Here is a 14,992-nt window from a genome sequence, read left to right as displayed (position 1 = left end):
ATATGTGTGTGTGTATACACATCTTTAAATTTATTTAATTTAATTTGTTTTTGATTTGAGCACCAAATCAGCATAGTGTAATGATTTCTGAAGAATCAATGTCACATTTAAGACTGGAGTAATGCCATCATGGGAATAAAATTACTTTTTAAAATGTATTAAAATAGAATGTTCCTTTCAATTGTAATAATATTTCACAACTTTTCTTATTTTTTTTTTTACAGTATTTTTGATCAAATAAAAGACACTTTCAAAAACATTTTTTTTTTAAATTTAAAAATCTTACTGACTCCAAACTTATGAACTCTAGTGTATTTGTTAGACTGTCACTGTACTCTCCATGCAAGACTCCTCATCCCTGTATATACTGCATGCAATAATATATCTACACATGACAATTTTGAAAAAAAAAAAAAAATTACACGCGTTTGCTTGTTGCATGATGCTAAGGTGATCTGGGTTGTTGCCAGGAAGTTTCTATACAGTTGCTAAGGTGTTTGTTGCATTGTGGTTGTGGTTGCTTCTAGCCCAGGTCAAAAGGGTCATCCTATTCTGGTCACCTCTTTCAGCGTATGTAAATGTCAACTCTGGCTGCTCTCAAAAGTTATAACACGCTTCTCCTCAACCAGTCACTCAATTTCAGGAATCAATAATATCAATAACGTTAATGCTGCAAAACTAGTTGCTCAATGCTATGCATGAGCAAGATATAAGGCCCGTTCACACCAAGGACTATAAGTATACATTTTTAATAATCAGTCTAATCCAAAGAGAATAGTGGAGTCCACACCACAACCAAAATGATAACGTGACCGAGGATCAACATTGTTGGAATCACTTTCATAACAATTTTTGGCTGGTTTTCTAGCTGATGAATGATAAAACATTGATAAAATGTAAATAAAACGATACTTGCATTTCTATACTAAAAAAACAACTTGAGCATTTAAGCACACAATTATTATAAACAGACTGTGTGTTGGTGCAGACGCTAATATAGTTATCGTTATAGTTATAATTCTCAGTGTGAATACTATTCATAATGCCCAGGAAATCTCACTAAATAAAGCTCACATCCACAGCACCTCACTCTGATATAAGAGAGATAGACATAGTCATGCAGTCTTGATAATGCAAAGACTCTTTCACGTGTCACACATAAATCACGTTGATGTGTATACACAAGCAAAATGTTGCCAAGTTAGACTTCTGGCAGGTTGTTGCTTTGTCCTACTAGGGCAATAATACAAAGTCCTGGTGTCTTATACAGCACGAAAAGGCTAAGCACAGAGCATTTATTTTAGGATCCAAAAGATTAATAACTACACCTTTAATATAAGCATTTACCTGGTGTACAATTTTCCCAAAGGCTTCCTGAAGTTTACCATGAATAGTGGCTAATTTCTTGGCATCCCTGTTGGCCTCGTGAATAGGGATGAGCACCTTGTAGACTTCGTTCACTGCTTCGTACATACCAGCCTGGAGACAAATAACGATAAGAATGGCTCATGAGGCGGTATAAAACAATATGATGTAATACAGTTAAATGACTGCATGTGAGTTTACTGAAATGTAATATTTTTATTTTGCACAATACTGTATATACTCAAGGAGTATTTAAATGAATAAAGAATGAAAATCAAAAAAAAAAAATATATATACAGTGGGTACGGAAAGTATTCAGACCCCCTTAAAATTTTCACTCTTAACAATATTGCAGCCATTTGCTAAAATCATTCAAGTTAAGTTTTTTTCCTCATTAATGTACACACAGCACCCCATATTGACAGAAAAACACAGAATTGTTGACATTTTTGCAGATTTATTAAAAAAGAAAAACTGAAATATCACATGGTCCTAAGTATTCAGACCCTTTGCTGTGACACTCAAATATTTAACTCAGGTGCTGTCCATTTCTTCCGATCATCCTTGAGATGGTTCTACACCCTCATTTGAGTCCAGCTGTGTTTGATTATACTGACTGGACTTGATTAGGAAAGCCACACACCTATCTATATAAGACCTTACAGCTATACTTGCTGTACCCACTGTATATATATATATATATATATATATATATATATATATTATATTATATTATATACTACCAAAAGGCAAATAAGCTACTAAACGCTGCTATAACAAGCTAAATATTATTATACATAGCAATCAAATAAATTGAATGAATAGTTCACCCAAAAATGAAAATTTGCTAAAAATGTACTCACCCTCCAAGATGTAGAGGAGTTTGTTTTTTAATTGGAGCAAATTTGGAGAAATTTAGAATCACTTGCTAACCAATGGATCCTCTAGAGTGGATGGGTGCCATCAGAATGAGAATCCAAACAGCTGCTAAAAACATCACAATAATTCCCAAGTGATCGACGCGACTCCAGTCCAGCAATTAATGTCTAAACTGTTGCTTCTGGCCAAAATATGAGTCCACAATCCATAATAACGCTTCCTCCAGTGAAAAAGTCTATCCTCCGTGGTCCTCTCACATCAAAATCCACCAACATATTTGTTTGTTTAGAACTGTTCTGGACTATTTTTACTTGTAAATGCAGTTTGATCTGTGCACATTTCTCGCGACAACTTTTTTTTCAGTGGAGAAAGCAATATTATGGATAGAGGACTTGTATTTTTGAAGCAACTGTTTAAAGTGTAAAAGGTCTTAACAACGAATTTGTTTAATACAAACTGATTTTAACTTCACAAGATGAATTGATGGACTGACGATTAGTCGTGTCAATTACTCATGGATTATTGTGACTTTTTTATCAGCTGTTTGAACTCTCATTCTGACGGCACCCATTCACTGTCGAGGATCTATTGGTGAGGAAGTGATGCTAAATTTCTTCAAATCTGTTGTGACGAAGAAACAAACTCATCCACATCTTAGACAGCCTGAAGTTGAGTATTTTTGGGCGAACTATGCTTTAAAACAAACAGAATGCAGCCAAGTCATAGTAATAAAGTAGAGATCTTTTAAACCACATAGTAAATAACGCACCATAGAAAAGGAGGCTGCAGCCTGTTCCAGCAACCCAACTAAGCCTGCCTCAGTGAAGTACTTCCCAGAGCAGATGCCCTCCTCGTCTGGTGACACCACGTCATCTGACACAGCAGATTCTTCCAGCACATTAGAGGAAATGTTCTGTAGTAAGAAAGATCTCATGAATATATTATAATTAAAAAGTAAATGACCGACACATGATCTGTGTCACAGGGTGCGGCAGGAACCTGAAAGGTGACACAGCCCACAGGCAGGTACTTGCGGTCCTCGAAGAAAAGCATTTATTTGAAATAGAAATATTTTGTAACATTATAAATATCTTTAATGTTACTTGTTGTGAACAATAAAAAAAATGTTGTGTCCTTCAATAAAGTATTAATTTCTTAAAAAAAAAAAAAATACTGATGCTAAACTTTGGAATTGTAGTGTATAAAAAAAACTGTCACTACAAAAACAGTTGGTAGTTATTAATAAATAATATATTTTAGCATAAATAGAGTATATGTCAAATTTATGACATTTATAATGGTCATTAATTTTACATGCTAGGTTAATTTCATGTGAGTTAATAGTGTATTGAATAATATAACAATGTGATGTGATCCATTCTGCAATGTAAAAACAGTACCTGTACATCAGATCAATTAGCATCTCTGGATCTTCTTGATGTTCCTTCATTTTTACTGTGTCCGAAAGAATCATGTGCAGGTTAAACACCAGATCTTGAACCTGAAACCAGAGACAAAATCAGTGTTTTGTGTCAGGAATTAGAAAATAGATGGTGGAAACAGATTTATGAACATCACCTGGTCAGGAAAGGTGGTTTCTCTGAGCTCTAGGTCCTCTTCTGCATATGTGAGGATGGTCTTGAGTGAACGCCGCAGAAACTCCTCATTGAAGTTCTGGGACGTACCCACCAGAGACGAAAGAGACATGGTCACCTGCATTTTCACTCGTGCAAAGTTCTGCAGGAAAGAAAACAAACAAACCTTTAATAAAGCTCTTCACATATAAACAGAGACTAAATACCGTTTAAAAAATTCAAGTAATAAACATATGGTATCAATACAATATAGTTTATACATATCTAATAATTAATTTAATATACATAACTACATATAATCTATTTATAAATAATAAATGTATATGTACTCATACATAATATTTAATAAATATACACTACTGTTCAAAAATGTGGGTTCAGAAGTTTGTGTCTGGAAGAGAATTATTACTTTTTCCCAGCAGGGATGCATTAAATCTATTAAAAGTGACAGTATAAACATTTATAATACTACAAAATAGTAATACTACTGCTCTTTTGAACTTTGTTATTGCTTCTTTTTTTTTTATGAAAGAATCTTGCATAAATGGTTTTCAAAAAATATCAAGCAACACGCTGTAAATGATTCATTAATTAAATTGATTAATTATTAATGAAACTGATCGCCATTCTTGATCATCTGAAGGATCATGTCTTTAGGACACTAAAGACTGGAGTAATGGCTGCTGAAATTCTGCTTTCCCATCACAAGAATAAATTATATTTTAAAATATATTATAATACAAATCAGTTAAATTCTATTCATTCTATTAATATCACAACATGCATTGCATGTTTTTAGTGTACACCTTTGAATGGTGTTGTATTAAGTAATATAATAATACAAAATGAAATGAAAAATGCCATATTTGCTTATACGTACATGTGGTACAGAACTGAGGGGCACAAACAATCTACTGTTATTTATGCTGATTATGACAGAGTGTGTTTAAATGTTTCTCACATTTCCGATCTCAAAGTTCTGTCTCATGAGGAGGTAGAGGGAGGCGCTGGCATGGGCTCTGATGGTGCCGATGCTACTGCTACAATTCCTCAGGAGCCGCAGGCACAGGTCAGCACACTGCTCTGTCTCCTCCTCAAACAGCAGCTCTGGAAACTAAATGCACATTCAGACTTAGACACCGTCACAAGAGATCATACACCATTTCATGTAAAGAGAGCAATCACCAAGCAAAATTGCATTGATCTGCTGGAGCTAAATTGGTCAATACAAACTCAACAGCAAATTCTGCTCTTTGACCTGATCAGCGTTCACTCACCTTTGACACGAGAGCTCTCTGTGTAGCGAAGCAGTGTTGCAAATACAGGGCACTTTGATTACATGCCATGCTGTGTAGCAGGACTTTCAGAACCCCTCCCAGAATGCTTTCTTTGGACTCAGTCACTGACACGGTCTACATGGCACATAGAGGAACCATCATAGTTATAATAAATGTCTTCTGTGTTAAAATATTGAGAGTTATTGATAGCGGTTGCTATCATTACCTGAACTATTATTTCTAGTGTATCCAATATGATGAGATTAGCTTCAGTTGCCAGGTTGCCATCAATAATTGCTTCATGCTCCAGCTCAGCCCTGGTCCTGACAAACAATGAGGTAATGAATGTTTAGAGTGGTGCAATATGGCAGGTACAACAGCAAGCGGATCCTTGAATGCCACAGCAATCTCCACACAAGCATTCAAGTGAGTGAATACAGAAGAAGGGTGTCCTCTGCATACAGACCAAATATTTTGATCCATTTTTGCACAGTTTAGTAAGTTGTTGTCCTAGCCTTTGTTGTAAAATCTGTATAATGTTAACCTAAACTTTGACTTACATAGACCTAATCTTTATGCTTTGAAAATAAATAAACAATAAATAAGCTCTAATCTATATAATTACAGACTTTGATTTTACTTATATGGACTTAATGTTTACACTGTTATTATTACTATTATTATTATTGTTAATAATAATAAATGCACTAAACATTTACAAATAAACAAACAAGTACTAATCTGTAAAGCAGGGATGCACCGAAATGAAAATTCTTGGTCGAAGCCGAAACCGAACAAAATTAAACACTGGGCAAAAGGCCGAATACCGAACACGGTTTTTCGAGTTTTTTCCCCCCATGTATTTTGCCAATGTTTTTTTCACCATTGCATAAATTAAAAAGCCAAAATGTGCTTTTGACTGTTTTGTCTTGCTTTTCAAAGAAAAAAAATTAATTACAAAACAACAATTTAAAAATATTTAACACTGAACATTTTTAACATTCTAGCAGACACTATACCAAAAAAGCACAATTTAACTTAAAATTAATAAGTAAAATAATAATTTTTGGCCATCAGATCCCCTTCTTGAATCAGGCATGTATTTTTATTTTTTTTACTGTACAATTAGAGAGAAGAGAATTATTTTAAAACATTAGAAAATATTACAGATCCTAATTTGAACACTGTGTGTGAATGTTATAATAAATGTATTAAAACAGAGCTGTTGTAATGAGTGTAGCAGGACTTTCAGAACCCCTCCCAGAATGCTTTCTTTGGACTCAGTCACTGACACGGTCTACATGGCACATAGAGGAACCATCATAGTTATAATAAATGTCTTCTGTGTTAAAATATTGAGAGTTATTGATAGCGGTTGCTATCATTACCTGAACTATTATTTCTAGTGTATCCAATATGATGAGATTAGCTTCAGTTGCCAGGTTGCCATCAATAATTGCTTCATGCTCCAGCTCAGCCCTGGTCCTGACAAACAATGAGGTAATGAATGTTTAGAGTGGTGCAATATGGCAGGTACAACAGCAAGCGGATCCTTGAATGCCACAGCAATCTCCACACAAGCATTCAAGTGAGTGAATACAGAAGAAGGGTGTCCTCTGCATACAGACCAAATATTTTGATCCATTTTTGCACAGTTTAGTAAGTTGTTGTCCTAGCCTTTGTTGTAAAATCTGTATAATGTTAACCTAAACTTTGACTTACATAGACCTAATCTTTATGCTTTGAAAATAAATAAACAATAAATAAGCTCTAATCTATATAATTACAGACTTTGATTTTACTTATATGGACTTAATGTTTACACTGTTATTATTACTATTATTATTATTGTTAATAATAATAAATGCACTAAACATTTACAAATAAACAAACAAGTACTAATCTGTAAAGCAGGGATGCACCGAAATGAAAATTCTTGGTCGAAGCCGAAACCGAACAAAATTAAACACTGGGCAAAAGGCCGAATACCGAACACGGTTTTTCGAGTTTTTTCCCCCCATGTATTTTGCCAATGTTTTTTTCACCATTGCATAAATTAAAAAGCCAAAATGTGCTTTTGACTGTTTTGTCTTGCTTTTCAAAGAAAAAAAATAAATTACAAAACTACAATTTAAAAATATTTAACACTGAACATTTTTAACATTCTAGCAGACACTATACCAAAAAAGCACAATTTAACTTAAAATTAATAAGTAAAATAATAATTTTTGGCCATCAGATCCCCTTCTTGAATCAGGCATGTATTTTTATTTTTTTTACTGTACAATTAGAGAGAAGAGAATTATTTTAAAACATTAGAAAATATTACAGATCCTAATTTGAACACTGTGTGTGAATGTTATAATAAATGTATTAAAACAGAGCTGTTGTAATGATTTATTATCATTATTATTGTCTTAAGCCCCATTCACACCAAGAACGATAACTATAAAGATAACGATATTAGCGTCCACACCAGCGAACGATATTGTCTGTTTATTCTAAGCGCACGCGCGTTACAGCAGGATGGATTCTGATTGGCTGTCAGTGTTTTATCATTCAAAAATCGTTTTGAAAGTGATCACAACGATATCGTTCCTCTGTATCATTATCGTTGTGGTGTGAACTATGCTATTCTTTAATATTGAGAAAGATTTTTAGAACTATATCGTTATCGTTATCTTTCTAGTTATCGTGCTTGGTGTGAACGGGCCTTTACTTTCCATTTTATTTTACAGAACAACAGTAAAATTACAATACTAACATGTATGAATGCTTCTTTTTGTTGACAACAGATTTATAAATGAGTCTCATTACGAATACGTCGTACGTATCGCATTGTCACATGCCTTGTAAAAATTCATAAAAATGTGACTGAGCAACTGACGACTGTATCAGTGCAGATTTTCCTCTTGCTTTGGACTTTGAACCCTGGTTAACAAGCAGATCTGCTCAGTGTTGCCAATTTAGCTACTTTGTAGCTAGATTTAGCGACGTCCCCGTCCCTTTTGAGACTTTTTTCAAAAGTTTAGGGACAAATATAGCAACTTCTTGGACAAACCTTATCTAAGTTCTCATCTTGCCCACTGATCTACGTTCATCTTTATATAGATCAGTGAATTTGCCATTGTGATGTCATCTAGTGACATTTAGCTACCAGTTTTAGCTACTTTCAATTGAAAGCAGTTGGCAACACTGGATCTGCTGCGAGTTCGTGCAGCGCTGTCAGAATACATGTAATTCGTGCGTGTATTAGAAAACATAACGTTCTGCAGTTTATTTACTATTTGTTTAAGGCCATTTCGCGATTTCAATCATCATACAGTAACCAGCAACAGCCACCCCTTCCTCTTCTCATTGAAGACATGCGATGCAGTACTAAACAGTCTCTTGCTGTCGGTGCTTGTAATGATTTTTGCGTCTTTCTCCGACAGTTTAAATGCTTCCACACTGTTGATGTGTGTGCTGCATAATAAAGAGTGCGTGCCTCTCACTCTGCGCTGGTTGCTATTTGATTTGCGTCATATCATTGTTCGGTACAATTTATTCGGTCTTTTCGCTTATTCGGCCAAACACCAAAAGAGCTTTTTTTGCCATTTTCGGCTGAATAATTTCGGTTGCCGAACATCCGGTGCATCCCTACAGACCAGATTTTTTTTTTACCTATGGACTTAAACTTTATATTTTATTGTAATAATAATAATAATAATAATAATAAATATTTAAATATTAAAACCAAATATTTAATTAAAAAAATATAAATAAATATTATAAAAACATGTTTTTTTTTTATCTAAATACATTTTAGTTTTAATCTGTAAAATAAATACTTGAACTTTCACTTACATGAATAATAATTAAATGTTTAATGCACTGAATATCTAAACATTTTTTAAAAATTCAGTTCTATAACCTAATCGTGATAGGTTTGAGTTAGGCTTAATAAGTTTAAAGAGGTTTAACAATTCACATGAACTGTAGATGACGTGCAAGCATATCCTATTGAGCTTACAAACCTAACTAAGAAGGGCTCCTGGCTTCTTTCATTGTGCAGTGGAATTCCCTTAAACCTGTATGGTACATGATTCATTCAAAAAAGGCCACACACAAACAACTGTATCATAACCCTTTATACGGAAGGAAAGAGCCATGGCCCTGTCACAGACTTGGCTGATCATTGTTAGGAGCAGAGAGGGTGGTCTGTTGTTAAAAGGTTTTTTGAAAATGTAGCATAATACTGTATTGTTAAACTGCAACTCTGCACCTGGAGGTTCACTGTGTACATTGTGCAATCCGTGATTAGGCTTTACTCATCAAGATGCTATATTTTTAAACTTACGCATTTAGTATTTACTTTAAATGCAATTTAATACTGAAAATAATTTAGCACACAGGGGCTCCGGGAGCTAAAGTAGCATTTTAAAAGGGCCCATGTTAATTTGAATTCCCTATGGGTGGGCCACTGAATAGGATTTGCTCGAAAAAGAGTTGAATGTTGAACTGAATATCTAAACATTTTTTAAAAATTCAGTTCTATAACCTAATCGTGATAGGTTTGAGTTAGGCTTAATAAGTTTAAAGAGGTTTAACAATTCACATGAACTGTAGATGACGTGCAAGCATATCCTATTGAGCTTACAAACCTAACTAAGAAGGGCTCCTGGCTTCTTTCATTGTGCAGTGGAATTCCCTTAAACCTGTATGGTACATGATTCATTCAAAAAAGGCCACACACAAACAACTGTATCATAACCCTTTATACGGAAGGAAAGAGCCATGGCCCTGTCACAGACTTGGCTGATCATTGTTAGGAGCAGAGAGGGTGGTCTGTTGTTAAAAGGTTTTTTGAAAATGTAGCATAATACTGTATTGTTAAACTGCAACTCTGCACCTGGAGGTTCACTGTGTACATTGTGCAATCCGTGATTAGGCTTTACTCATCAAGATGCTATATTTTTTAACTTACGCATTTAGTATTTACTTTAAATGCAATTTAATACTGAAAATAATTTAGCACACAGGGGCTCCGGGAGCTAAAGTAGCATTTTAAAAGGGCCCATGTTAATATGAATTCCCTATGGGTGGGCCACTGAATAGGATTTGCTCGAAAAAGAGTTGAATGTACGGAAGCACCCACACAGCCAGACACTTGTCCTTTTGAAAAAGGGAGTCAAGTGATTACAGAAGGTTATTCAATGGCATTAAACAATAAACACTGGCAAAATGTTTCAATATAACTGAATGAATTAAGACCAGTGATTCTCAACTGAGGGGCCACAACTAAACAGCAGCAAAGGGGCTACAGAAAAACAGCAGCAAATGCTTTAATCACTACATATTAAGTTGGATTAACTAAAGGATGAGATTTTTACTCCAATAATAAATACGAATACTACATTCAAAATGACAAACAAAAGCTTTCACTATAGCACATAACTTAGGAAATTCTTTGCAACAACAAAAAAAATGACACCAGAAATAAATCTCATCAAAACAAAATACCCATAAGCATGTTCACTGTGTTGTGTTACACACTTCTAACAAAACTGCAAAATGTTTGTGTTTAAACTAAATGGTTTCATACAGGCATTTGTTTTTCATACAAGCTAATTAAAACACAAGCAACAAAAATGTTCTGTTAGTAAGTAATTGTTTAAAACATTTATTTATTAGATGATTTTATATTTTTATTAGATTATTTTTGTTGTATTAGGATTAGGATCATGGAGGAATAAAGGTGAGAACCACTGAACTCATGAAGGACAACTGCCACCAAATTAAATCATTATTAGATACAGAATGTTCTTGGAAAAGAAGTTAAAGAGAGCAATATGACAACTATACAATATACTTATCGTAGCTCATTAACTTGACAGTGAATATTAGGGTAACTACATTAAATTTTGAAATCATTCACTGCTAAATCTTGGACCTGAGAGGCTGGTTAAAGAGCCATGTTGCACTCTTGTTATAAACAAACTGGTTATAACAGAATCACATCATCCAAGCTGCATCCTACTCCATCTCCCCAAATAAACACACACATTGGTCTGAATCAGATTCTGGTCAGTGGTCAGTATAACTGCATCCAGACCAATCCAAGCACCAGTAGAGGAGAGCAGAACCAAAGCACGAGGGAGAGGGGCTTTAAATTCAGGTCTGAAGCAAAGCAGGGGTCATTGAAAGCAAAACACACTTCAGATGTACAATACCTGACTGATCTCTGGCCCCTAAACACACAGTACATGAAAGAACAAGGTCAAATAAAGGGGTTATTTGAGGTCAAATGGTTAATGGTTGTCTTTTCAAAGAAGACACATAGCAGATTAATGCTGAAGTGAAAGCATTTCAAAAAACGAAAGTATAAAAAAAAGATATATAGAAGTTTAAGTTTGCAGTAAAGATAATGCAGTATACTCATTTTTTTTAATTGTATATAAAATAAATACTTTATAAAAAATGTTGCTCTTCAAATAAGCTAATAATTGCTATAAAATTTAAGCCATATGTCTAACCAAGTCATGTTCCAAATTTGAAGTTGATATCACCAAAATTGTGGTTCCTGTGAGATGACACCCAAACCCTATTGAATTCTTTTGATGCAGTTTTCTGTCACAAATCAATAATTTTCTGTCACAATATCACTTCTATTACAAAACAGTCACCAAATATGGAACCTTGACTGTCAGACCTTTCCAACGATATGCATTTTGTCAAGATTACAAAAAGATTTGATTTTCTAAAACACAAGCCGTATACCCTGAGATACAAACATTTAGAGACAGATTACAAAAAATGTAAGCATTTAATTCATAAAATTTCAATGTAAACCTAATAAGCTAATGCTGAACAACAGCTTTCTAAACAGGTAAGTCCCCTCCAACATGTGTAAATGTGTGAACTAGATCAACTTTTATAGGAGGGTGAGTAGATTTCCCACTACAGGCGGCCATGCAGGTTTAAATGATGCCCGTGAGCTAAACAAAGAATGTATGAACAAAGTCAATATATCTAATTATTCACAACAAACACCCTTTCAACATGAAACCAATAAATGAGACCTACACTTTCCCTGCCTCTCCCCACAGGCTCTCAAATGTTTGTATCCCACAGGATACGTTGCCATTTTTAGGGTTAATTTAACCATTCAGAGCACACAGATAATACAAAAAATAAAAAATCTTTAAGGCAGAATAATTACTAAATTAAAAGAAAACAATTAAAACAAAAAAAAATAAGAAGAAGAATAAAACATTTATTTAAATTAATACCAGTTTTGCATTTTATTATTTAAAATTAATAAATAATTATTATTACTTTTTTCCTTTTCTTTTTTTCCCACTGGACTAACTACTGATGACCACATTACAAACTTTGTACTTGTATCAGGCAAGTTACATAATTGAAATGGAAGTCAAAGTTCACCTACTTTCAATTTGGCTCAGGAACACGCTAAACAAAAAGAAATAAAAATAATAAAATTAATTAATTAATTAAATAAAATCATACTTGTCCATCTTTTCGCTGGTCTGACGCCAATGGGTCATGTCTTTTCTCCAGCGCAGGTTTTCTTGGCTGCCAAAAGCACTGCCTGATGGACTTCTCTCTGGAGGACAAAAGAAGAGAAAGGGCAACACACATCAAGTTATGTCAACCAAGTTATGTCCAACAGAATATTGTTCATATAAATATAATTTATGTATGTATGTGTATATATATATATATATATATATATATATATTTTTTTGAGGCATGGAAATGGGGCAGGCAAATGCCTGGGGCCCCGCATTTTAAGGGGGCCCCCGATGGCCGACCACAACAGGAATGTTAATATTAATAGCTATAACACGCAGCGACATCTCTCTGTCCTAGAGCCCTGCACGGGTCTCAAATTTAGGCCCTAGCCCGGCCCGTGTCCAACAGCTCATCAGAATTCTTGGCCCGAGTCCGACCCAGTCTTTTTTTCCCCCTTCTCCCAAAACAGCTTATACTACTGTTTCAGCTATTAGTTCAGTTTTGTATGTAATGTCAAAGTGATTATAGTTCATTTCGTTTTTTTATTAAGTTAATTTAGAAAAACGTTTGGAGCATTTTTTTCGTTCATTAAATGTAAGTTTTTGTTTTTTAAAGTAACGACTAATCGGCCAGCGGCAGACATTGAGCTGATAGCCTATGTTTGATCAATTTAGCCTTCTCAAATCATCACGACATGCCTAAAATAAAATAAAAAAATATATAAAACAGTTCAAGCATACCACAATGTTAGTTTAAATGTTTAACCTATATAAATGTGCGCTATTAGACGCATATCTAATCGTTTGTGCAGAGAGCTAAAGCACGCTTTACAGGACATTGAGCCACCGGCGCGATAACTTGCATTGGAAACAACTTAAAAATATGCTGTCATTTTTGCTCATAAAGGTAAGAGTAATACATCATTCGGAACTGTAAAGGGTCTACTTTTATTTGTGTGCACTCACAATATCAACAAAATGTTGTGCTTTTATAAAATAAAGGATACATACAGGATGCGATTTCTGCAATTTAGGCCAGGAGTGCTTCACAATGATGAACCGAAACTCAGCGAATACTTGCCTCAAAGACTTGCTAAATATATCTATAGAAAGCTTTAAATTACTACTTTAAAACTAAATAAAACAAATCGAAAACAAAAACTCTTTCATTATAAAATCCGTAAAGATGCACTACTCAAAGGCACGTCTAATGAGGAGATGGCGAGTCAGGATCGCCATCTTCATCTTTGCGACACGGACTCAGAAAACACTAATTTATTAATAAATAATTAAAATATCTCCTTACTATTCACCCCACCCCCCTTTTCCCGAAGCATTGGGAACTTTTAGTAACTCCCCACGGTCCAACTTACTTCTCCCTGATGCTCTGCATGGTCAACTGTCACCTGTATGCTAATGCATGCGTATATGCATTGCGCATTTCTGCGATGTATAATATTTATAATATAATCATTATAACAATATTTCATACAGTAGCCTACAGCCGGGTTTCCATCCAAAGTTGCAAATTTAACAAGCATCGCTTCCATCCAACAAGTCAAAGAGAACTAAATTGTCACTTCCTGATAAACTGGCACTATAAATCTCTAAGAAAAGTAGGAGAATATAATAATTTTCATATATAATAAATTACTTGCGCCTCAGAGCGAGCAGACGAAACACAATGAATGCGGTCATTGCTTTCGGAGGTGGATACTGCTGTTTGGGAACACAGTCGTGTAAGACATTTCTGGGAGGCAATTATACAGAAATATTTTGATGACAGACTTTGCTCGTGCATTTCCGAATGACCATAACAACATTTCAGATGCTGTGGAATGAGATCGGTCCACTGGTTAGTCAGGTTTTGCCGTCTCATATCGCAGCCACATGACTTTTTTGATGCACTTGGAGGAATTTATTCGCAAAATGCATTTCCATCTCCCATAATTCGCATCAACCCTTTTTCGCACAAGTCAAAAACCACCTCAAGCGAGCGTAAAAACTTTTTTGCGAATTAAGGGATTTTTATTCGAAATTTGGTGTTTCCATCCCTCGTTTCTCATGCGATACTTCAAAATGCACATTAAAATAGGGTGATGGAAACATAGCTTATGTGTGCTCGGCGCGTATATGGGCACAATAAAAGGAGAGAAGCTAAATGAGCCCGATTCCGACCCGAGCCCGATCTGTAAAAAAAAATAAATAATAATGGCCCGAACCTGGCCCGAATGAACTCAGCATGTCGGGCCCCGTCGAGCTTGCAGACCTCTAATTCACACACACACACACACACACACACACACACACACACACACACACAAACACAGCCACCAATCAGTCAGGACAACATACCTGTCGA

At 34.8% G+C, this 14,992-nt stretch overlaps 1 protein-coding gene and 1 long non-coding RNA gene across 2 annotated transcripts in view; both read right to left on the bottom strand.

Annotated features, from left to right (window-relative positions):
• The window catches only part of LOC107556541 (dedicator of cytokinesis protein 7-like), a 54,833-nt gene that overhangs the window by 8,585 nt on the left and 31,256 nt on the right, over nt 1-14,992 (bottom strand). Inside the window, exons 30-38 of the mRNA XM_016239683.1 lie at nt 5,343-5,467; nt 5,117-5,251; nt 4,801-4,953; nt 3,823-3,981; nt 3,645-3,745; nt 3,419-3,428; nt 3,244-3,282; nt 3,014-3,157; nt 1,348-1,479 (exon numbers count right to left, since the gene is read on the bottom strand). Of these exons, the coding sequence (XP_016095169.1) occupies nt 1,348-1,479; nt 3,014-3,157; nt 3,244-3,282; nt 3,419-3,428; nt 3,645-3,745; nt 3,823-3,981; nt 4,801-4,953; nt 5,117-5,251; nt 5,343-5,467 (998 nt within the window). The remainder of the gene's footprint in view (nt 1-1,347; nt 1,480-3,013; nt 3,158-3,243; nt 3,283-3,418; nt 3,429-3,644; nt 3,746-3,822; nt 3,982-4,800; nt 4,954-5,116; nt 5,252-5,342; nt 5,468-14,992) is intronic.
• LOC107556556 (uncharacterized) lies at nt 6,351-12,717 on the bottom strand. Its single transcript, XR_001605291.1, has 3 exons — nt 12,626-12,717; nt 6,505-6,601; nt 6,351-6,413 (listed from the first exon to the last, which is right to left on the bottom strand). It is a non-coding gene; the product is annotated as an uncharacterized lncRNA (long non-coding RNA).

This window comes from Sinocyclocheilus grahami, unplaced genomic scaffold (genome assembly GCF_001515645.1).
Source record: "Sinocyclocheilus grahami isolate Dianchi unplaced genomic scaffold, SAMN03320097.WGS_v1.1 scaffold572.1, whole genome shotgun sequence".
NCBI lineage: Eukaryota > Metazoa > Chordata > Actinopteri > Cypriniformes > Cyprinidae > Sinocyclocheilus > Sinocyclocheilus grahami.
Note: the sequence above shows the minus strand (reverse complement) of the source record. Positions and strands in the feature narration are given on the sequence as shown.